The sequence below is a fragment of the Eleutherodactylus coqui genome, chromosome 3 (genome assembly GCF_035609145.1).
Source record: "Eleutherodactylus coqui strain aEleCoq1 chromosome 3, aEleCoq1.hap1, whole genome shotgun sequence".
In the NCBI taxonomy this organism is placed as follows: domain Eukaryota; kingdom Metazoa; phylum Chordata; class Amphibia; order Anura; family Eleutherodactylidae; genus Eleutherodactylus; species Eleutherodactylus coqui.
The window spans coordinates 269,771,225-269,796,922 of NC_089839.1; the positions used below are offsets into that span (position 1 = coordinate 269,771,225).

The 25,698-nt window shown below is 45.5% G+C and overlaps 1 protein-coding gene across 1 annotated transcript in view; it reads left to right on the top strand.

Moving 5' to 3' along the window:
• Positions 1 to 3,113: 3,113 nt before the first annotated feature.
• TDRD5 (tudor domain containing 5) overlaps positions 3,114 to 25,698 on the top strand; it is an 82,692-nt gene continuing 60,107 nt past the window's right edge. Inside the window, exons 1-4 of the mRNA XM_066594447.1 lie at positions 3,114 to 3,197; positions 14,871 to 15,101; positions 19,721 to 20,104; positions 24,131 to 24,591. Of these exons, the coding sequence (XP_066450544.1) occupies positions 14,873 to 15,101; positions 19,721 to 20,104; positions 24,131 to 24,591 (1,074 nt within the window). The 5' untranslated portion in view covers positions 3,114 to 3,197; positions 14,871 to 14,872. The remainder of the gene's footprint in view (positions 3,198 to 14,870; positions 15,102 to 19,720; positions 20,105 to 24,130; positions 24,592 to 25,698) is intronic.

The window sequence follows — 25,698 nt, forward strand, 5'->3', positions numbered from 1 at the left end:
TTCACTTGATTGGGACTGATTTGCTCTCAGGACATATGATTGATGAACAGGACATCACATCTTGGAGAAAAGGCCGCAGCACTCACCCGAGCACCACGACGTCTGTAATCAGCTGATCCGCGGGGTCCGCTACTTAGGATCCTGAGGATACGTCCTCAATAGTTGAAAACCCCTTTAATGAGTCTCGCCTGTGCTAGCTGCAGAACCGCAGCAATTTGCATTAAACCCACGAGTTTTCTTTTGCGCGGTTCTCAGCTACAAGAAATAAACTGGATGAAATCGTTCCGTCTGGATACAAGATTTCCCCACACAATAGGCACTGAATAGACCCCAATGGGTCCATTCACATTTTTCCTGCACAAAAGAAAAAACGCAGTATGCTCTATTTTGCTGCGCACCAAAAGACCCGACAGAAGTCAATACGAACACACAAATGCGCCAAAGTATACGAGGAGATGCGGGAAACACTGCGGAATTGGCCGGGAAAAAGAACACATCTGGAACTCATTAGCTATTTAAATTGGTGCATCTGTATTTGCCACGTGCAAATGAACCTGCCTGCAGGCGCAAAAAGTACAGTAAAATACGCTAATTCACATGCAAGAAAGCACTTTTATGGGCTCCTGCCCACGGGCGATTGTTCCCTGCGTTATCCGCGGCAATAATCTGGACAGCCCCCTGTCCAAGAGCAGAGAATCATAGCGACTCTCCGCTCGCGGGATTCAAATGGCGGCTTGCTGCGATTCTCTGCGGTGAGCCTGTCTGTCAGATAAACTCACTGCAGAGACCTTACAGCTCCCCCCCTGCCCCCCCCGCAGTGGAATATCGCCCGTGGACAGGGGGCCTTATTCAGCAAACATGCGGCGCTCAGGCGCACGCAAATACGCAGACTCCCATGTGAAGCGGACCTTAGACTGATTGAATTTGAAAAAAAATCCACAGCAACGCCGTAAGGTCATATTGACAGGGCCGAGAGCAGGTTGGACCTGAGATCCTCAGACACAACTCACATCGCACAGCGCACGGACACCACGGGATACATGAGATTACCCCCCTAGAAATAGAAAATATAGCGACTGTTCACCATTTTTAGACCATCAGCCCGAGTGGAAAATCGCTTATTCAAATGAATGGGTTAAGAACTTTTAGCTGTACAAATACGTGTTTGCACGACTGAAATGCGGCTACGCCTGCGTATTTCACGCGCAAATCACATTGTGTAGCACAAGAATAGAAGATGCAGATTCGCGGTCTCCTGCACGGAGTGTCCGTGTCCAGTGCGACGCGAGTCCCACCCATAAATGTCAGGCGCAACTTGCGCTCGCCTGTGTGAATGCACCTTTAGGCTATCTTCACACTGGTGAGGGGGATATAGAGCCGTGAATCCCGCCCCCATATCGCGCTCACTACCATGTGAATTCCCCACGGATACACGGATCTCGCACGATTTTCTCGCCCATATAAAGGTAGCCTTTAGAGATGAGCGAGCATACTCGTTTAGGGCGTTTTTGCACTCGAGCACCGCTTTTTCCGAGTAACCGACTACTCGGGCAAAAAGATTCAGGGGGCGCCGGGGGGTTGCAGAGGGGAGTGGGGGGGGGGGGGGGAGAGAACTCCCCCCTGTTCCCCACTGCTACCCCCCGCTCCACCACGCCGCCCCCCGTCCGGTTTTGGAGCAGATTTCTGCAGTGGCAGGATAAAGGAGTATTCTGGGACATAAAATAAGGTTATTCAGCTTTAAAATAAAGAATAGTGGAACACTCGCCTATCCCGGAGGCTCCCCGTCCTGCGCCACCACCCCGGTGCCCACCGCACAGCACCCAAAAGAGGCAGTGTGGGGGGTCATGTACTGTTGACTGGGCACGTGACTCACAGCTTCAGCAGTGGTTCCTCCATGTCCATGGAAACCTGGGAGTGGATTGGTAAAAACACGGATACTCGCTGTTAACCCCTTAATGTAAATTGTGGTATATAAACGGTTAACAGAGGGGGCACACTTCATCTGTGACGTTATCGCCCCTCTGCCATGGCACCCGGATGCCAAATAATTGTGTCCGGTCCTAGCCTGGCCTGTGATCGCTATTGTGAAAGATAATGAATCATAGCGATCAGAGCTTTTATGATTCAAGATTCAAGTCCCCTGCAGGGACATAAAAAATGGAGAAAAATAAATATGGTGAAAAAAAAGGTTAAAAAAAAAAAAGCAGAACACAAAAACCTTTTTTGTTCTTTTTGTCTCCCCCTAAAAACACAAAAGTGATCAAAAAGAGCCACATATCCACACATCCCAAAAGGGTACCAATAAAAACTACAATTTTTTATGCAAAAACAATCCCTCACAGAGCTCCGATAATAGGAAAATAAAAAAGTTATGGGACTTTGCGGCGACGCAAAAATAAGAATAATAATTTCCAAAAATTAAAGATTTTTATTGTGCAAAAGTGGCAAATCCTAAAAAAATAATTGGTACAGTTGGAATTGTACCGACCCACAGAAACAAGCGTTTCGGGTCATGTATGCTATATGACTAAGGCCGCCTGCGCACAGGAGGAAAAACTGCATCTAATCTGCAGCCCTTCCGCAATTGACATGGCGATAACGCAGGAAAAGATGCAGTTAAAAGAAATCCATTCTGCGCGTTTCCTTTGGCGCGCGGTGCGGACCATCCGCAGTACAGATGAAGAGGGGGAAAAAGGCAACTACACGCGGATATGGATGCCGACGCTGCCAGGGCCAGATTCCGCATGCGTGTGCAGGTGGCCTAGCGCTGTAAAAAAAAATGTCAGAAGTGATGTTTTTCTTGCCCTGCCATACAAAAAAAATGTAATCAAAGTTTTAGAATACACCATATGTACCAATAAAACGTACAGTTCATCACACACAAAAAACAGGCATGTCGACAGAAAAATAAAACAGTTATGGCTCTTGAAAAGTGAAGCTGAGAATCCTCTTCCTAATCGTCGCGTTCTTATGCCTGAAATAGTCCTAGTCCTACCGCCATTTTTTTCTTCTAGAGCGGAGGGATACTTCACTACTTGGGCTCTGGAAGGACGGATCTTCTCTGAGGCGATTGGCACTGGCGGAGGAATCTGCCGCGCTGTGAGTCCCGCGACGGAAGAGCTGGAGGAGTCACGTGTCCTGGTGTCGCAGAGGAGTCACCGCGCTGTGTAGAGCGGCGGAGTGTGTGAATACCGCAGGTAGATGGGGCTGGTGTGAACTACGTCACATGTGTTACCCCGGGCTGCACTGTGCACTGACAGTACTATACTGAGACTGCACACATGCTGCTATGGGCCGTGTGGGGCATGGAGCCTGCAGCCCTTGCTGCTCATGTAGTGCAGGTCATTGCACTGCAGCTGTAAGTTCTTGTGGGTCTCATTTATTACTGCCACATTAGGACCCCCCCCTCCCCCCCACCAAAATCACTACTAGCCAGCGGTGGGCCGTCAGCGGTCGATATGAGAGCCCCAGGAGTCGCACAATGATGGGGGTTGTAGTATCAGCAAAGGGCATTTTACACGGGCGACCAGATGACAAATGAGTAAATGGATTATTTTGATGGTACGGTCCTACGTAGCCGGGGACGACCGTTACAGGGGGCAGACCATGTGACTGCTGCGGCATCGGCTTCTGCTGCACCATTGGGTAAGAAGCGGGACCTTCCTCCGACGAGGAGCGGCGTGGCTGGGGGGGAGGGGATTGGCTGTGGCTTATAGTAAGGCCTTAGTTGCATGACTGTAATATACGCAGCCGCCGCCTGTGCGAATGGCCAAGAATGTGCTAATTAAGGTCGGGACTTGCGTTTTACAGCGTGAATGGCGACCCTAAAAACACATACGGCCGCGTGGAAGAGACCTTGGGGCGCCTTCACACTTGCGAGAAATTTGCACGTTTTTTGAGCGATGCAAGAGCGAGTGAAAACGCAGAAGCCTTTTTATCGCAACGCACAAACTTGCGATTTCCGTGCAATGCGGTTTTAACATTATTAACGCCTATTGACTTTTTTGCGCAAGAAAATCATGGGCGGCAGCAATGTGAGATTGTTCTCAGTAAAAAGCATCGCTGGCGCTCAACAATCGTGCAAATAGCGGGAAGGAGCCTTAAAGGGGTTGTCCCGCGCTGAAACGGGTTGTTTTTTTATTCAATAGGCCCCCCGTTCGGCGCGAGATAAACCCGATGCATGTGTTAAAAAAAAAACCCGTTTAGTACTTACCCGAATCCCCGCGCTGCGGCGACTTCTTCCTTACCTTACTAAGATGGCCGCCGGGATCTTCACCCACGATGCACCGCGGGTCTTCTCCCATGGTGCACCGTGGGCTCTGTGCGGTCCATTGCCGATTCCAGCCTCCTGATTGGCTGGAATCGGCACACGTGACGGGGCGGAGCTACGAGGACCAGCTCTCCGGCACGAGCGGCCCCATTCACCAGGGAGAAGACCGGACTGCGCAAGCGCGTCTAATCGGGAGATTAGACGCTGAAATTAGACGGCACCATGGAGACGGGGACGCCAGCAACGGAGCAGGTAAGTGAATAACTTCTGTATGGCTCATAATTAATGCACGATGTATATTACAAAGTGCATTAATATGGCCATACAGAAGTGTATAACCCCACTTGCTTTTGCGGGACAACCCTTTAAAGGGGCGTGGAATGAGAAACAGCCAGCAGCCCTGCTGTCCGGGGCAACAAAAGCAGATGCCATAGTTGGGCCATTTAAGGTTTTGCTATCCGCAGCTCCGTACGTAGCTGACGCCACATGGATTACTTGCGGCAGGAATGCATCTGGGGAGCCCCCGGTGACGCTCGCCCCCCACGGCTGACTGATGAATTGTGTGTTCACTAGCTGGAGATTGTTAACAGACGTCTGGTTTACATAAAAAGTGGCCATTAAAGGGCCTGCGTCCGCACCTCAGAGGGGCATAAACTCCGTTAATGTGCTCAAAGCTGAAGAAACTTGGCGGCTAGGAAAGTATGTTTTATACACGGTTCCCCGTGAACTTGGCGCTCACACACACAACGTGAGACTTTTTTCAGAGGCCGTCTGAAGAGAGTCAAGTTGTGAGTGAGTGCCAAGTTCATGGGGACTGGGCGGGTATAAAACATGACTGCCCTTTCCTTTAAACACCATAACTATACTGCTTAAAGGTGATGACATAGGCCCTTTAACAATGAATAGCTAGTGAACACTTAGAGGGGTTGTCCAGGAATTGTACTATCCCCAGCATAGTTTGTCATTAGCTGATCAGCTAGTCTGCTGCTCCGTATCATTGCCGGGGCTCACTGACAGCGCAGGAAGCAGATAGCTCTGTCAACATTGTAGTGGGCTGGTTTTAATTTACAGGCACAGCTGCCATTGTATTCAATGGGAGGTGTGCCTACAGTACCAAACTAGGCTGCTGTAATATGGACAGCGCTATCTGCTTCCTGCACGATTGGCCATTCGGGATTCCAGCCAATGAATCATTGATGACCTATCTTCAAGACAGATCCTCAGTAGTAAAAGTCCTGCATCACTGGTGGGCTTCTTGGACGTGACCGTTATGTGGGACCGTGCCCACCCCTGGGGAGCTATTACACGAATGCTCACTAGAGCTAATTGCTGGGCCGCACCTATGCTTGTAGCCTACGGGCACTCATTATACGCAGCAGTAATCGCTGTATAACGCTCCCATTGAGCTCAATGGGGTCTTGCAGACATGCGTTCAATCACGGCGCTAGACGGCGCTTTCAAGTGCCGCAATTTTCCAGCGCTGTCTGCTCTATTTTTTGGTGTTTGGCGCACCTCATCACCACTTACAGTGCTGGGGTGCACTAAAACACGCTGTCAGACGCTCCTATGGCCGAAAACGAAGGCCAATGTGAGAGTGGCCTAAGAGCGTGTTTACACTAAATACTGTCAGATCCTCATTGGATTTTTCCCATGTGGACCTGAGGGTTTAATCTGTGTCCGAGCCCACATCTGCCCCAAAACCCACCATGTGACCCTACCCCAACATCATAGTTCTTTGTCAACATTAATGTGAATGGGAATATACAGTGAACAGTGGTCTCGAGCAATTGGTGGAAATCGTAAGATGTCTCCCCATTACTGGGCTCCAGATGATGACCAGTAGGGTTGCCAACGTGACCTATAATTTGCATATGGTGGCCAGCCTCGCCGCTGCTCTATTGTGACTGCATCTGTAGGGCTAACTGCACACAGGTGAGCGCAACGTGCGATTTTCAGGCAGAAATGCCTTGCGTCGCTTCTGTGAAATACCCATCCTCTCGCATGAGCGTCACATGCACTAGAATATCGGAAGTGTTTCCCATCGATTTAAGAGGAAACCTCGCATGCACATCACACTGCATGTGGGGCATTAAAGTGGTTCTGACATGACCAAAAAATACCTTGCCTGGCCAGGACCGATCGCCAGGCATGTCCCCTCCTTCTGGCATCTTCCTCTGTGTCTTCTTGAAGCAGAGCTGGAGCAGTTAAAATGACCGCTTCCTGCTCTGCTCCGTCCGTCAGCCACTTCTGAGGTGAACAGACGGGCCGCCCACAGCAAGCACGTCACAAGCAGTGCTTGCTGTGGGCGGCCCGTCCGTCCTGGCTGGCTGAACTGCAAGGTTTTCGCGTGTGCGCTCTGGAGAGGCGGCCCGTCCTGACTAGCAAAACCTCATGAATTCTCCCCTAGTAAATAGAAGACGACGTTTCAGTCCTCAAATTAGACCTTTGTCAAGCAAAGGTCTCATTGGGGACCGAAACGTCATCTTCTTTTTACTATGGGAGAATAAATTCATGATGTTTTGCTACACTCATTGATACTGTCGTGTTTTCTACTAAATGACACTGCATTAGGGAGTTGGTCTGGTACTGCAGGTACAGCTCACGTTGATTTAAATGAGCCGTGCCTGCAGTTACTAGCAGCGGCCACTACACAAAGGTCGGCGCGGAGACTTCCACTGCTTCTGTTACAACCTCTGTGTATTTGCGGCGCTAACAGCATGCGTCCACTCAGCTGATTGGTCGGGGTCCCAAGCGAAAGACCCCAACTGATCAACTATTGATGATCTGAGGATACATCATCACTATATTCTCCCTGAAAAACCCCTTTAAGTCATTCTTTTTTTTCTTTTTCATCTCCGATTTTAAGGGGGGGGGGGGGAAGTTGTCTCATTTTCACAATCGCTTTCAGCCTTGTGGTCAACCATTGTGACTAGCAAATTACCCCTGGCAGCCGGGATCTGTCTTTCGCCACTTATGTGTTAACCCTTTCCAATCCAATTTGAATCCTGGTTTTCCTAGGGGGTTTACTCTTTTTTTCTGCCTTTATACAATGGCGCTATATGCTGGCTAAAGCCAGTACTGCATGAGGTGACACATTGGATAGGCTCCGAAAGCAGAGAGGGAATATACAGTAAGAGAACCCCAACAGATGTCTTCCAACATCATAGCTGTACAGCTTTAAATCATAATGTCTTAAGACGTCAGATAGTGTATTGAAAAGGGTTAAAGGGGTTGTCCCGAGAAAGCAAGTTGGGGTATACACTTCTGTATGGCCATATTAATGCACTTTGTAATATACATCGTGCATTAAATATGAGCCATACAGAAGTTATTCACTTACCTGCTCCGTTACTGGCGTCCCCGTCTCCATGGTGCCGTCTAATTTCAGCGTCTAATCTCCCGATTAGACGCGCTTGCGCAGAAGGGTCTTCTCCCTCTTCTTGGGTCTCGGCACGAGCGGCGTTCTGGCTCCGCCCCCTTCTACGCGTCATCGCGTAGCTCCGCCCCGTCACGTGTGCCGATTCCAGCCAATCAGGAGGCTGGAATCGGCAATGGACCGCACAGAGCCCACGGTGCATCGTGGGTGAAGATTCCGGTGGCCATCTTGGTAAGGTAAGTAAGAAGTCGCCGCAGAGCGGGGATTCGGGTAAGTACTAAACTTTTTTTTTTTTAACCCATCCCTTGTGTTTGTCTCGCGCCGAACGAGGGGCCTATTGAAAAAAAAAAAAGCCGTTTCGGCGCGGGACAACCCCTTTAAGGGTGAGCACACAGACCTCTCCCGTGATCCATGTTTACACAGAACTGTTACTATAAGGATGAATTAACATATGGAGGTATAAATAAATATGCCATGAAATCTACATGTCTGTCCTACAGATTTTACACAGAAATACTGTAGATTTGTAAAGGGTAAAATCCACATAAGATCCGCAGATTTCACAGTGGATTTATCTATGCTGTGAAGTTACACCATGTGTGAATTTACCTTAATCACCATCACCATGGCCTCAGGCAAAGAGTTTTATAGACTTGCTGCTCTTACAGTAAAGAACCCCCTTTAGTGTTGGTGTAGAGACCTTTTTCCTCTAGACGATGCCAGCTCCCATATTGCAGTATTTCAAATATGTTGTACAAGCGATTAGAACACTGCAAGTTCAAGTCCCATGCGGGGACATAAAAGTATACTCATTGTCAAAAAAAACAAGCACCTAGAAGTTGTTGTTTTGCTGCAAAACTCGGCATGCAGCTACATCTCAGGCAGATATGCAAATGATTAGAGTTGCGGTGTGATTAGAAGAACACTCTTGCCACCTGATGCCCTAAAAGTGGTACGACCCTTGGCTTACAAAAAGGCTCTAAGAGGGTACTTTTGTGTAGTGGACCTCTTTTTTTTTTTTTTTTTTTTTTTTCCCCCCTTGTGTAGAGCTTCTTGACCATTGGACACCACTATGACATAACCAAAGAAATTTCACCCTGTTAAGAGTATGGGAGGGGGCGCATTATTGGAATGCAAGACGCTGGGACGGTCAGATTGACGAATTGTCTGCCACCTGGGCATTTCTGGTCAGACTATTAGGCGGTATTGGGACCAGTGGATGCATGAGGGCACACAAGCCAATTGGCGCTCTCGACAGACCACCAGTAGAGAAGATTGTCTGATTGTCCAACAAGCACCAGCAGCTCCAACTGTGCTGTTGTCCATCAACTAGAGACAGGTGGCGCCATCGTTACAGGTCCCTGTGATGATTGAAGCCATTTCCAGGTCCTTGGCTGAAGGGCATTTTGTCTCATGGCGCCCATTATGTGTACTGACTTTGAGACCCACCCACCGTCGACTTCATTTGCTGTAGTGTTTTGGATGACAAAACTGAGTTGCTACAAAGTGGAACCGGGTTGTCTTAAGTGACAAATCTATGTTTAGTTTGGGCACTGATGACGGCTATGTTCATTTTTGAAGACCTAGGAGAATCTCAATATTGCTTTTTTTTTTGTGGACTGGAACACTGCCCCCACTGCTACCGGGATGGTCTGGGAGCCATCGCATACAACAGTTGGTCACCTGTAGTAGTCATATGAGAGACAATAACAGCTCAGTGATATCTTCAGGATATCCTGCAGCCACATGTGTTGCCACTCATGACAGCTTCCAAAAGGCTTTTCCCAGCGGGATAATGCTCAGCCGCGCATGGCACGGGTGTCGCAGGAATGCCTCCACAATATTGTCACACTTCCATTGCCTGCCTAGTTGCCAGATTTATCACCAATGGAAATCTATATGGGACCATCTGCGATGCCTCGTTCGACAGCCTACGAGTTTGCACGATCTAAAGTCCATTACAGAAAATGTGGACGTATGAGTTATGTCATAAAATATCATACATTACCTGTATGCCTCCATGTCCCTCCGCATCACATCTTGCGCCCAAGCTAGGGGCAACGGAACAGGGTACTAGCTCCTTTGTGTGTTCAGTTTTCCACAATTAATAAACCTTTTGCTCTGATATTGTAATCCCTTATTTATATCCATGTTACAATGAGTGTAAGTTATAAATAAGTTTAATTTAAAAAATTTTAATATTCAAAAATTATTAAAAGAAATGACCTCATGTTTCCAGTTTTCACATAAAAAAATCAAAGCAATAAAAAATTGGCATAATTGGTTTTGCTGCATTTGTAAAAGACCAAATTATGTCATTCATTTATCATGCATGGTGCATGCCATATGCAAAGATGCACAATGCAAAAAATAAAAAGTGATCGAAAAGTTGTACATACCCCATATAGGTACCAATAAAAAAAAAATACAGCTAGCCCCCTAAAAACAAGCTATTGTACAGATTAATCATCAGAAAAATCAAAAAGTAATGGGAGCTAGAATGTGGTGATGAAGAACGTGTAACATATATGTGTGTTTATTTTAATAGTAATAAAACTATAAATTTTGGTATCTTTGCAATTGTACTCGCAGACGAAAAACGTACCCTCTAATTTTTATTGCATTATAAATTCCCTAAGGCCTCATGTCCACGAGCATAATTGAATTGCGGATCACCCGTGTGGACAATCCGCAGTTTAATATGACAATCATTGGCCATCCGCAGGTAAGTACTTGCGGATGTCAAAAATGCGGCATGCTCCATTTTCTGCGTATTCCTGCACGAATGGCTTCCATTGAAGTCAATGGAAGCCATCTGATCCACAGCACACCTGCAGCGGACACTGTGCACGTGCAGCGGATCCACTGGAAAGCAGGAGATTTGAAAAAAAAACAATGTACAGCGCATACGCTCACTCCGCAGTGCAGAAGAAAAGCGAATGCGTCCGGTACGAAGAAAATGTCCATGCGGGCACGGGGATAATCTGCTTCGAGTTTCTGCACTTGGAATCTTCGCGTGAAATTTGGCACGAGTATTCTTTAGGTCCTAAATTGGAAAAGTAAACGTGTCACAACTCAATTCAATGCTAAGTGCAAAAGTATTGGCACCCCTATGTAATATAACTGATAACACACATGTGAACCACACAAACATGAAATTTGCTACAGCCATTCTTTACATACTAATAGGAAAACTAAAGGGGTCGCAACATTAATATTCAATTCTAAGCATGAAAATCTGCGATACATGACATAGTTCTTTTCTCAGAAACCATAAACCCTATGGAAATGATTTGTATACTGAGGAAAATCTGCCTATATATCTGTATATACGGAGGCGAATCTACCTCGCCTATATGTGTGTGCGTATATACGGAGCAGAGTCTACCTCGCCTATAAATGGAGGGGAGTCTATTTTGCCTATATATGTGTATATACGGAGGAGAATCTACCTTACCTATATATGTGTATATACGGAGCAGAGTCTACCTCGCCTATATATGTCAGAAAACAATAAGGACAGCGCCTAGGAGTGACTTTGATGATGCTTGAGATTGGTGTTTCCCAGATCCTCACATAGTCCACCTAAGTGGAGAGCCGCACACAGTGGGGAAAAAACAAACCCCCCATCACATGGGTGGGGTAAAACAGTAGGAAAACAATCAATTAGGACAATGCGTTCAAAATACTAAAAGTCCAGAGTATCTGGTTTCAACTTACTCATAAGGGGGGGGAATGTCAGCAGAGCTGAATATACTCTCCCCTGGATATCCAGGATCGCCTTGAATAACCGTGAACAATCATTTCCACGTCTCCATAAGAAGGTGGTAGATCCAGGTTTCATTCACAGGTAGATAGGAAAGAACGGACCTTCAGGAGAAGGCCCCAACATGTAATATGCAATTGTATGTTGTGGATTTGGCTCAATACACTAGAACCTTTTTCAAGCATACATGTTAAAATACAAAAAGGGTTGAAATAGAAATAAACTTGCATGTCCCAAACAGAAAAGGGCAGCCGAATACTGCTCATCGCAATTTTGGGACCTCCCAATGACGTGACCGGCGGCGGAGTGTCACGTGATTACACGGCAGTGTGTGTTGGAACGCATGCATTCGTTCCAAGACCGGGATGATGGGGGAGTTATGTAAAACATGTCCCGCGTCTCGTGACTTTTGCCTCCGCTGTCATCCATCTTGAAGTCTGCAACTTTATTATCCTAAACAACCATATATTGGTCTGGATGGCCGCTGTTCAAGGCTATATATTATGTTCTTACTATAAAGCTGCCTCATTAAAAAATTTTATAACATAAAACCTATACTTATATGAAAAAATATATCATTCTAAGACCCTATTTAGAAATGTTAAACTATTCAGTATGATATGTGCCAGTCATATGAAAAATAGTGATATCAAAACATATCAAATCTACATAAAGATAAGAAGATGAATTTATGTAAATGACTGTGTAAATTAATACAGGGCGTCAACTTGGTCATAAATTGATGAGTGCATCATCCTAATTGATTGTTTTCTCGCCTATATATGTGTGTGTATATACGGAGGGGAATCTGCCTCGCCAATATATGTGTATATACGGAAAGGCTGTAAAGTACATAAGGAGGAGGCCATGGTCTGCAGTGATGCAGCATGCATTTAAGCCTAAGAAGGGGCTGCAACCTCCCGTCTGGGGGTAAATTTGAATAAAAAGGGGGCGTTATCTTTAAGGGTTAAAAGTGAGGAGAGTGGGAAGGGTGGTACATTCTGCAGGGGGACATCAGTACATGTAGTCTGAGGAGAATCTAACGCTCCTATGTGTATACATATTTTATTCCTCGGAAGTAACCACAACGTCATAAAATTTTTGGTGCGAACAGCTAAACACCTGTATGAAATTAGGGCCTCATGTCCATGGGCAGGTCAGGTTCCATGGGCTGGTGCCCCGCAGCATGAGGACATTACTTGCCAGTCCAGATGTGTGCCGGTCGTCTGCTGTCTCCTCCGTTCATGTACCGGCACGCCGCCCACACATTAGCAGTGGAGATTTTAATTTTTTTAAATCTCCTGCTTTCCCGCGGGACCCGCAGCACACTGGGGGTGATAGTTTCGGGTGTGCCGCAAATCAGATGGCTTTCATTGACTTTTTATTTGCTTTTCTCTGGATTAAAGGGGTTGTCCCGCGAAACAAAGTTGGGGTATACACTTCTGTATGGCCATATTAATGCACTTTGTAATGTACATTGTGCATTAATTATGAGCCATACAGAAGTTATTCACTTACCTGCTCCGTTGCTAGCGTCCTCGTCTCCATGGTGCCGTCTAATTTTCAGCGTCTAATCGCCCGATTAGACGCGCTTGCGCAGTCCGGTCTTCTCCGTGTTGAATGGGGCTGCTCGTGCTGGAGAGCTGCTCCTCGTAGCTCCGCCTCGTCACGTGTGCCGATTCCAGCCAATCAGGAGGCTGGAATCGGCAATGGACCGCACAGAAGACCTGCGGTCCACCGAGGGTGAAGATCCCGGCGCCCATCTTCGCAAGGTAAGTAAGAAGTCACCGGAGCGCGGGGATTCGGGTAAGTACTATCCGGGTTTTTTTTCAACACATGCATCGGGTTTGTCTCGCGCCGAACGGGGGGGGGGGGGGGGGGCGCTATTGAGAAAAAAAAAAAAACCCCGTTTCGGCGCGGGACAACCCCTTTAATATTGGGTGGGGGTAATAGGCTGAACTGGATGGACATATGTCTTTTTTGCCTTTCATACTATGTTACAATGTTAAAAGACCTCTCTCAACATTTTACCAATTTTTGTTTTTACATTTAAAGGGGTTGTCCCGCGCCGAAACGGGTTTTTTTTTTTTTAAACCCCCCCCCCCCCCCCCCCCCCGTTCGGCGCGAGACAACCCTGATGCAGGGGTTAAAAAAACCACCCGCACAGCGCTTACCTGAATCCCGGCGGTCCGGCGTCTTCATACTCACCTGCTGAAGATGGCCGCCGGGATCCTCTGTCTTCATGGACCGCAGGGCTTCTGTGCGGTCCATTGCCGATTCCAGCCTCCTGATTGGCTGGAATCGGCACGTGACGGGGCGGAGCTACACGGAGCCCCATTCAGAAAAGAAGACGACCCGGACTGCGCAAGCGCGGCTAATTTGGCCATCGGAGGGCGAAAATTAGTCGGCACCATGGAGACGAGGACGCCAGCAACGGAGCAGGTAAGTATAAAACTTTTTATAACTTCTGTATGGCTCATAATTAATGCACAATGTACATTACAAAGTGCATTAATATGGCCATACAGAAGTGTATAGACCCACTTGCTGCCGCGGGACAACCCCTTTAATGATGATCCTAGATTAGAAAATACAACTCCCCTTGCAAAAACCAGGCACTAATATGGCTCTGACAAAAAACTGAAAAGGTTGTGATTTTTTTTTTCTTTTTTTTTCCTGTGAGATGAAGAGTGGCTGGCACTTAAGGGGTTACCTCTTTGAAAAAATGTAGCAGAAATTCGACAGCGGTTCTGTTGCAAAATTCAAAATGGATGAACAAAGGCACCCGCAAGTGGTATATGAGGAACTGCCATGGATTGTACAGCGGTTTATCCACAGCGAACATTTGTCATGCTGCAGATTTAAAATCCAGAATTGGAAGGGGTTCTGCTGCGATTATTGTGGGAAGCTGTGGTGATTACAGGGTGACCCAGGAAGTGGTTTCGCTTTGGTGAGTCATTAGCTGCAATGGTCACGTGTCCCTGTGTCTGGATGTCATCGCTGCATGAAGTAGAGAGTGGCAGAGAGATCAGGTGAGGATGCCCCCACCAATCCTCTATCGATGGCCTATCCTTAGAATAGGTCATCAATAGTAGTTTCCTGGAAAACCCCTTTATTTTCTCCAAACAACCCTTTTAAGGGGAGTTCTTTTTTAACTACGAAGGAGGTTACCTCAAGTGATGTCAGCTCAGGATCGCACATCACAGTTTGTAGTATTTATTTTTGAATATTCCACAATTGCTCATCTATCACGTTTTGGGGTCCTGCCTTACAACATGTCTTTGCCTTGGCTCCCAGGTCTGACTAATTTCTATAGGCCTCCTGTAATATAAGGTGTTTAGATGTCACAAAAGTGAAATTCAAATCTTGAATCGGTATACAGATAGTTGAGAGAAAATGAAAGGAAAAAGAGCAGATAAAGGATGGGATTATAATTGTGTTTTTCCTTTATCCCACAGAAATGAACAAGGATCGGATCTTACAGACGCTAAAGAAGGAGGTGCGATCGTTGCTGATCGCGTCCAAGCTTGGCCTCAGTGTTCAGGAACTTGAGCATGATTACCGCGCAATGATTGGTTCACCCCTTCCACTCAGGTCCTTAGACTACAGGTCCACCATGGAGCTCCTTGTAGATATGCCGGATGTGGTAAATATCCACACTAATGTTGGTGGCACTGTTATGTTGTCAGGTAAGTATCCATGAGTAACTATTACCAGATAGCTTATCCTTCTTCCAGATTATGTTCACTTTGCATAACAAACTAGATTGCTGGTATTTTATTCTGGTGTCACACCACTTAAAATCCCTTTAAATTGTAGTGTCCCTTTTGTGTATATGGGGAGAACTGTCATTCTGCATGCTGGGTGTCAAACTTCACTAACCTGTTGACAGAATCCGTTTAACATAGTGTACAGTAAACCTTATTTGTTATCTGTGTCCTTAGGTAATAGCTACTGCCACCAGGGGCAGGAACTGTGTTGCAGCTTGTCCTGGTACTTTACATGACTTTTCTTTTTTTTTTCCTCTGGTTGGGTCATGTAACTAATGCTTTTACTTGGTTACTACTAGCATCCATACCCTCCCTTTCCAAGCAGAAATAAGCATTTATTACAGTGTTTTAATCAGCACAGTGGCCAAGGCCACCTAACATCACCAGAAGGTCCAATGTTCTAGTGTAGACCACCCCTTGCCTAGCAATATTGGCACCTTCTGGGCGCTGCTTAAAACTTCTTATATGGGAAACTACAAGGAGTCCTTATTTTCTTCAGTTAACAAGTCTCTAATAGTGAGTCCCCTTTTCGTTTCCTTGAGGCGTCTGTCTTAGCAAATTTGGAATCGTGTCAATCAACCACAGTAACACTCTCTGGATAATTTTCAGAGCCAACGGGGCTTTGTATGTGTGTCAGTCAGCCACAATACTCCAGACTGTGTGTTGTGCGGTTCCTTGTGGAGTATTGGGTTTCACCTTGCACCCCTCTGTTACGTGAGAGCATGTGTGATGCTCTTGACAATCCCTTTTGCCACAGGGGTAGCTGTCGTCCTATATTTCCGCAAGCATTAGGCGACCAGATCACGCAGTTCTCACAAAATGATAATTCTTACCCTAGATACTCTCAGGGAGAGAGGGGGGACCCCAACCGATCCCACTTTGTCGCCGATTTGTCACTTTGAGCACTCTGGCTGGTAGCAATCGTCACGGCAGAGCTTCGATTGATCACCCTAGCAGAACTGCAAGTGTGGAGTCATTAGAATACAGGCGGATTTGTACCCAGCTTTCCCAGCCTCCTGCACGCATGCAGAATAAAAGCTCAAATCACTCCCTGGTCGGTCTGTCTTCAGCACTCTACAACATCCAAACACACTCACTGCAAGCACCAGCTTGTAAAAGTAAGCTGGAAACCCCAAACTATGAATTATAAACAAAATTTAAGTTATGGTTCGTTTTAAAATTAATTTCTTGTCTCGTTCATTGGAGGATATAGCACCCACCTAATCAGTCTTTGTCCTTTTGGGGACCTTCCCTTTTTTCAGGGTTTCATATATCTTTTATTTCTTATCTGAATTGATTTACATTAGTGTGTTGAATTTAGGTTCTCCTACAGCTTCTGTACATACTGATTTAGCTAGGTGCCTCCAGGTATAGCTGGTAGGAGGAACTAACGCTCTTGTATTTGTCCGCCTCCTAGTGGCAGTAGCTATATCCAGATTCACTGGTCTGATCCCTAGAGAGACTAAATATAAAAAATAACCTTTGTTTTACTTAAAATAAGATTCCAAGACCAGTACAAAAACTAAAATCGATTAAAATTACACCACCATATACACACCTAGCCTGTCGCTATATTCAAGTTCTTACTGTGTCTCCCAATGAACGGGATGAGAAATGGATTTTATGGTAAGTAACAAAAAATCCTGCTATCAAGCCTATTACTAATTTTAGTCTGCTATACAGTCCCCTTTGGTACCATATCATAATATTCAGTGTTTCCCCGAAAACAAGACCTACCCCATAAATAAGCCCTAGCTACACTACATGGAAAAAAAAGCAATACTTAACTAGCAGGCTCAGTCCGGGTCACTCCCGCTGTTCTCCACAGTTCCTGGAGGCTTCCTTGCAGTTATCAGTGCCGGCAGAACATCGCTTGCTGGTAACAAGGCTTGTAAACCCCGCCTCCAGGAGGCAATTGCTCTGTTTGGTTCTCGAGCACTGTGGCTCCTCCAATCAATGCAATGCTCAATGAACCAATCACAGCCGTTCAATGAGAGACTGGTTCATCAAGCGCCTCAGGGTTTGGCTGAGCACCAATCAGAGCAATCGCTTGCTGGAGGCAGGGTTTTCAAACCACGATACCAGCAAACGATAGGTGCGGAGAACCTCACAGAAGCCTGCCGGAACTGCGGTAATCAACGGGAGGGATCTGGACGGCTAAGTATTATAAGACCCTCCCTGAAAATAAGACCCTGTGCCTTTTAGGGCAAAAATTAATAAAGGACAGGGTCTTATTTTTGGGGACACGCAGTACTTCTTTTATCAGTGATATACTTTCGTTCCTTGTTACTCATTTGTCTTAAAAAAGCATGGTTCTCTTACAGCTGACGGATTTCGTATCTTCGGCTATGTTCACATCACATCTGGAGTTTAATGGCCAATGACAAGTGTCATTTTATGTGGGCCAATGACAAGTGTCGATCAAGATTGGCACTCGTTTAGAGCTCATTCACATAGGATTGTACACATTAGTATTTAGTGGTCCGCACCTTTCAATAACAGCGGATGCAGATGTTTCTCTACTGTGCATGGGGGCAGCTCAGCTGTGTCCTGACAGATGATGTTGGAAGTAGGAAGCATTAAGAACATTGACTTTCAATATCTCATCCTTTTGTTCTATGGTATATGAGCCAGTGCCAGAGCTATTGGGCTGCGGCCTGTCTCCGTAAAGACATGAACACTCGGTCAAGCTGAATGTTCGTGTGTATGGGAAGACAGGGATAATGGTTGTCAGCTGAACAATCGGCTTTTTGGCCTACTGTTTCTGACACCTTAAAGGGGTTTCCCAGGCAAAAATTCTGAATGATCTATCCTCCTCATGAACTGGGGACCCACCGTACTGATCACCTGACATGCTGTCAGTGCAACGGGGTCGTCCTAGGGGCCGTAGCTGGCTTCACTCACCACAGGAGCTGAAGCGGCTATAACAGTGACGGCATTTCCACCTCTGGCACAGAATTTAGACACGGAATTTTAATAGCAGCTTCAGCTCCCACTGATTTCAATCGGAGTGAAGCCAGCTGTGGCACTTCTGCTGCCGTCCTTTATGACAACATCCAGCCCCGCTCACCGGTAGTGGGCTGGGCGATCAACGCATCCCTGGGGATCCCAAGCGGTGGGTCCTGAGCAATTGATTATTGATGACCTAACCTGATAATAGGGCATCAATAGCTTTTGACTGGAAAACCTTAACGTTTATCACTGGAGAAAAGGGGTCAGCGTAATTTACACTAGAGTACGGGTACTACAAGATAGAGAATGTATCATGTCCAAACTTTTTATATGTATGTTTGTTGCATCTTTAATCGACTCCTTTATCAGGGCGCTGGTAAATGTGCCGGTTGTGGAATCTGTGAGAGGCTTTATAAGTCTGCATGCACACAGGTCGGATTCAGCATGCGTTCGTGTGTACCTGCTTTCTTTTTCTTCTTTCTTACTCACCGCCGGATATGCGCAGTACAGATGTTACCATGCGGCTGTTGCTAGTCCTCCCAGGGTGGCGGTGTGCGGGGTCCCGCAGTCGGGGCGCATCCCCCTGGCTTGTTGTCCGGCTGCCAGAGGCATCGGTCCCTGGGTGGCGTGGTGCTGGTGGCACCTATGAGTGCACCTATGAGTGCAGCTGCCGTGCACGAGCTCCCGTTTATTATGTTCTGTTGGGAGTTGGCTGTCTCCCTCTCTCCGCCCCTGGGCGAAGGCTTTTGTTTAAAGGTCGGGCAGAGACTTGCAATCACTGCCAGTTATTACTTTCCCTCAGTGTGCTAGCTAGTCTGCCTCTGTTGGTCTCCTGCCTCTGTCATCTTTTCTGCTATACTTTGCTATTGTCCGCCAGGTTTTTCCATCTGCCTCAGTTCTGCTTTGTATGGTTTGTGTTGGTTATTTACATCTGCCTTTTCTGTCGGTATTCTACCCTTTCCATCCAGGTACGCCAGCGTCCCTTTTTGGTCCCTAGTGAGAGTAGGAACCGCCACCCAGTTGCACGCCTGGGGTTGGCCAGGAGTGGAGGCAAGCAGGCAGTGACAGGGGTTGTGGGTGAGATCTAGGGCACCCGGGCTGGCGTATCAATGAAAGCCGCCCATGCAGAAACAGCAATTGAAGAATCACTTTTGCATTGCATGCTGTAGGTGGTATTTGCTGCAGAATCTGGAGGTGGTCACCCGCTCCGGATTCCACAATTTTAAATCCTCTCGTGTGCATTCACCCTTAGGCTCCAAGGAGTAATTGGATAAGAAAATGCTCTTCATCTTTATTCTATACAAAAAAAATAAAAAATCTTCCCATATGTGACAATCGGAAGCAAATATATAATAATAAGTACAGTATTGCGGTAGTTTAGCAGGCAGCACAGTGTAGATATGTGGAATATATACCTAGAAATGGCGGTGCATGCCGCTGTTGTTAAGTCATGGTTAGTGGACCAAGTGTGTCCAGGTTTAGGTTTTTGTACAATGCTAACAATACAACTTTATATATTATTTGTGTACTCTAATTGTTTAAATTTACCCTTCATCTTAGTTATCCTTCTTTTCTTTGTAATTAAGCCGTGGTTAATGAAGAAACAAAGACAATGGCGGAGCTGGTGTCTAGACAGAAGACAAGTTGCAGAAAGAGAGGGCTTTCTAGACGCCACATAATAAGGCCCGTGTCTCATATGGACTTGGTGAGACGCGGCAGAGTAGCTCCTGTGTTACCGATATCGGTGAAGAGTGAATTACGAGAGCTTCTCTCCATATCGCCGTTACTGGTGTCCCAGTTGGAAAGTTCCTTCTACAGACGATTCGGTCGCAGCTTTCAGTATACCAGATATGGCTTCTATTCCCTAACAGAAGTCCTCCGGTCGGTATCCGACTTTGTCCAGGTACAACAGACTAGAGCTGGATCGTTACTGATGCTGAAGACTCCTGTTACAAACAGAGCGATACATTGTGAGTATTTAGTATTAATATTTATTTTTGCTGCATTTTTTCTTTTTGCGCCATGTACGGCTGCTTTGGCCCAAAGAATGCAACGATTTTCACTTTTGCATCTCCACTTTTCAAAAGCCATAACTTTTTGTTTAATTTTTTTGTTGATATGGCTGTATGAAGGCTTGTCTTTTAGTGTAGCAAACTGTAGTTTGTATTGGTACCGTTTTTGGGTACATAAAATGTATCGTAAAACTTTTATTATTATTTTTTTTGAAAGGCAGGGAGAGAAAGCACGTCAATTGCGCCATAGTTTTCCTTTTTTTTTTTCCTTTTTTGTTCTGTGGGTCAGTACGATTACAATGATGACAACATGATTTATTTTTTTAATTCCCACTATATGTCGTACATTTACGTCATGCAGTGTTTGGGGTATGTATGGAGAAAGATCGCCAGGCGACCTTTCTTCAAACAGCACTGGCGTTAACTGTTTATTACAGCTGACACCCGTGGGCAATAGCTGCAATCAGCTGCACAGATAATCGCGGCTATTAACCCTTTAAATGACGCTGTCAATTCTAGCAGCGGCATTTAAATCTCCCGTAAGCCCTCCCCCCCCCCGCGATGGGATCACAGGGAGACGTGCGGGTGTCATGGCAGCCGGGGGGCCTCTGAAAAGGCCCAGGGCTGCCTTAGCAGATTGCCAATCAAGCCATCCCCATGGGGTGGCTTGAAAGACTGCCTGTCAGATAGTAGTATGATTTATTGCTATGGCATTACATCATACTGCAGGAGCGATCAAAGCATCGCTAGTTGTGGTCCCATAGTAAAAAGATCAATAAAATTTTAAAAAAGCAATCAAAAAGTCGTATGTATTCCAAAATGTTACCAACGTAAACTACAGGATATCTCGCAAAAAATGAGCCCTCGCACAACTACGTTGATGGAAAAATAAAAGTTATTGCGCGCAGAAGATGGCAGCAGGAAATAATTTTTAAAAATTAACTGTCTGAAAAAAAGAAAAGTAATACGGGAGAAAAAAAAAACCTATACGAGTTTTGTATCTTACTGACCCATAGAATAACCATATCATGTTATTTTTGTTGCAGTTTGTGCGCCGTAGAAACAAGATGCACCAAAAGATGGTGGAATGTCTTTTTTTAAAAATTTTACTCCACTTGGAATTTTTAAGGCCTCATGTCCACGGGCAAAAGAAGAATTAAAATCCGCAGCAGATTTTAACTCTTCTCCTGCCCGCGGATCCGCATCCCATAGGGATGCATTGACCACCCGTGGGTAGATAATACCCGCGGATGGTCAATAAAAGTGATTTTAAAAAAAAATGGAGTATGAAAAAATCTGGACCATGCTCCATTTTCGTGCGGGTCTCCCGCGGGCTTCTATGGAAGCCTATGGAAGCCGTCCGGATCCGCGGGAGACAAAAATCGGAATTTACTCACCCGCTCCGTTTCTTCTCTTCGCCGCGGCGCCATCTTCTCTCCGTCGCAGTCGGATCTTTTTTCTTCGGGCCGGCGCATGCGCGGGGCACGTCACCGACGTCATCCTGCGCATCTGCCGGGCCGAAGAAAGAAGATCCGGCCGCGACGCAGAGAAGATGACGCCGCAGCGAAGGAAGGATCCGGAGCGTGCGGGAGGTAAGTTTATTCTGATTTATTCTTATTTTCAGCGCTCATGTCCGCAGGGCAGGAGGGACCCGCTACGGATTCTCCATGGAGAATTCGGAGCGGGCCTGATTTTCCCCGTGGACATGAGGCCTAAAAGTTTTTCAGTAGATTATATGGTACATTAACTAGCACCATTGAAAAATACAACTTGTTCCGCAAAAAACAAGCGCTTGTACAGCGATGTCGATGGATAAATAAAGGAGCTACGATTTTTTTTTTTTTTTTTAAAGGGGGGAGGAAAAAACGAAAATGAAAAAAAAAAGGCCGTGTCATTAAGGGGTTAATAACCCTTTGCATTCAAAGTTCCATAACTTTTTTTTAAACTTTTCTAGGGGCTGTTTTTCCGTGTGATAGTTTTTATTGGTACAATTTTAGGGTACATAGGGTTTTTTCGATCACTTTTATTGTGTTTTTGGGACGCAAAATAAGCTTTTTGTGTTTTTGGTTTTTTTTTCTGTTAGAGATTTGCATGATAAATAGCGTGATACATTTATTGTAAAGGTTATTACTACAGATGAGCAAGCACGCTCGGATAAAGCAGTTACCACTAACTGTTATCACCTCCCTTCCCCCCGCCTTTCTCAGGCCCTGTGTACAAGCCAGACTTTGTCTCCTCAACATGTGGTCAGGCAAAGATCAGCTTCTTTGTCTCAGAAGTTGAGAGGGGGAAGGGCTTTGGATACACCCAAGATAGATATACTTTCAGTCTTACTGTACAGCAATGCATTTTAAACCTAGTGAGGCTGCACTGGAACTTTACATTGGACTACTGTTATAGCACACTACAGAGTCAAATCACTACAGCTGTGTAATGCATCTAGTTTATACAAATCAATAGACATTTTACGCTAATTAATCATCATTTCTACTACAACGGCTCCCGCTGCGGGATGGTGTAGGCCAGTGGTGGCGAACCTATGGCACGCGTGCCAAAGGTGGCACGCAGGGCCCTCCCTGCTGGCACACGCCGTCATCAGCCGCTCACCACTTGTGATTCACTCAGCTGCGCTGCTAGCAGTGCTGATCCCGGCGCACACTGTGACGTGTGTGCAGCCGGGATCCTCCTCCCCCTCCCCTGACGTCTCCTACTACTTAGTTCCGCGAGAGCAGGGGGGAAGGCATTCAGCAGCACACTGACGTCACACTTTGCACCGAGATCAATACCAGCAGCAACGCTGAGCAGAGGAGGAGGGGGTAAGTATATGGGTCTCGGGGGAAGGGTGGTGGGGGGTGTCACTATAATACTGGGGGCCGCTGTAGGGTGTCACTATAATACTGGGGGCTCCTCTATGGAACATTTTTCCATTCTAAATCATACCTAGGTTCGCATAGAGGTTACAGGAACTTTTTCCAGAGGCCGACATATTTGTTGGATATCCGGATGATCCGTATTCATTCATCCTTGGATTTTCCTCTTTAAGAAACCTAACAGGCATTTCTTGGTTTCTTACTTCCTTTCTTGCCACCCATACATTAACGGGTATCTTTGAAAGGAATTGTTTTATTTATTTTTTTCGTGTGTCCCGTCTAAACGTGGCTGTTCAAGCCCCCTTTTTTAATGTATATCGATTAAAGGTTATGTTTTAGAGTAATTTTTGAATCCTGACAGTAAAACCCAATGTGTACAAAGAGATAAAAAAAAAAAAGTTAATATTTTATTTTTAAAATTGGTATGTTAGTGCTTTAAAAAAAAAAAAAAGTACAGGAAAGAGGTACACATTTGTTTCGATATTTTGATATATAATTTGTATAATTTCAGATTACAGGACGGCTATGGTACAGTTTAAATTGGCATAAGCTGTGTTTTTTGTTTTGTTTTTTTCTGTAGATTTTATACTAGTTACTAGTTACTTATTTGTATAACATGCATGCCCCCATGACGTCATAGAAGACCTTTTGTTGTTTAAATTCACAGTTTTCCTTTGTATCCATAGGAGCCCCAGTTACAGGAGTAAGCATCCCTCTGTAGTGATAGTAGTGACTGGCAAAGCTGGACTGAGTTTGTCGAGACCCGGCAGCTCTGCCATGCTGGAGGTTGTTGGCAACCATGTGATTGCCGGGCCCAGTAGAGGAAATGACACTGCTTCCTCATCTTTTCACTATATAGCGCTATCAGTAAGCGCTGTGTAAGCTATAAAAGAGAAGACAAAACAGTTATAAACCACTTCAGTCTTCTCCTTGGGCCCTTGGCTGTCACTGGCAGGTGAGCACCTGACCTGCTAGATTGCAGGAGCTTTAAACCTGTGCCATATATTCAAAAAGTCCAGTGCCATGTATTTATTGGGTTGGTTCTTATCAGGGTAATATAACAATTTTTTAATAGTGCTTTGTTAATATCTCACTTTTTCTTTTCATTTCTTAGGTTCAAATCTTCAATATTCAAAGCCAGACAATCTCTTTAAAGGGACTAGCAGTGTTTGTGTAAATGGGGACCAAAGCTCCTCCAAAGTGTCACATGTTATGGACAGTCCATTGCCGCCTACAGTTCCTCAATCTTCTGGTCTTACAGCCTTGGATAAGCTCTTTATGAAAGCAAAGACAGAATACTTTGCCAACAACCCATCTGCTGAGAGCCTCGGTGCAGTGAAACAAAGTTCTGAAACTTCTTGTTCTCGTGTAACCACTGAAAATTTAGAGAATGGCTTAACTTCAAGCTTTCTCCCATCCGCAACAGTGCAGGGCACTGCTGACAAACCAGTCATTACTTGTATAACTGACATTAAAGTTGATACTACAGGTAGTCCAAGCTTAGATACACAGACTATAAAGACTTATATAGCAGAGCCTGTCATAGACAGCACTCTACAGGGTCTAGAGGAAAAGGTATGTTTCATGTTTCTCAATGAGTTATCCTGTTTTAGAAAACCCATTTTCAAGTACGCTATCATGACATTGTGAGACAAAAGTGGGGAGTCCCTCATTTAGGGCTCCCCTCATTTGACAAAAGAGGTAAATGGTGTTGGGGAAATCATCAAAGATTTCTTAGCGTATTTCATTGCCTGGTCCGAATTATATGAGAAGTTGTGTACACAAATCACTGGCACATGATGCTCTTCTGACTTTATTACAAGGCAGACGATGTGTATATATAAGTTCACTTGCGTATCTTCAAAATACACGCCCCCCCTGTAATCCATAAGAACTCATGATTGGCTCTAGGTGTTAGTGGTTTAATATATGTTAACGTCTTGAGGTGTGTTACTACTACGGTAAATACGTAATTCCTAGTAACCAGAACTTAAGAAGGAGTATAGGCTCTGTCTTCGTTCTAACTGCTCCTCTTCGAAAGGAAGGGGGTCAGAACGCTCTATCTCAGGACATTCCTAAGCCAGTAAAGGATATGGGGGAGAATAAGCCTGCATCTAATACATACCAGTGCATAACAGAAACTTATAAACCATTTATATGCTGGCTATTCAAGAAGGTAGATATACGTATATACAGTGATTCCTTGCTGATTTTGTAAGTTTGCCAACTGTCAAAGACAAGTTCCCCCCCGTGTAGTTTTAGGCTGATCTCTCCGATTGTCATTTTTTATGTCTTCCATTTTCTTACTATTGCACCAGCAGCTGTCTCTTTCTCACCCAGCTTCTTACTTATGGCTTTGTAGCCCATTCCAGCCTTGTGCAGGTCTATGATCTTGTCCCTGACATCCTTAGAAAGCTCTTTGGTCTTGCCAATATTGTAGAGGTTCGAGTCTGACTGATTAATTGAGTCTGTGGACAGGAGTCTTTTATACAGGTGACCATTTAAGTCAGCTGTCTTTAATGCAGATAACGAGTTGATTAGGAGCGTCTAACTGGTCTGGAGGAGCCGGAACCCTTAATAGTTGGTTAGTTGGTAGGGGATCAAATACTTATTTCTCTGTGCAAAATGCAAAAATATATATATATATATATATATATATATATATATATATATATATATATA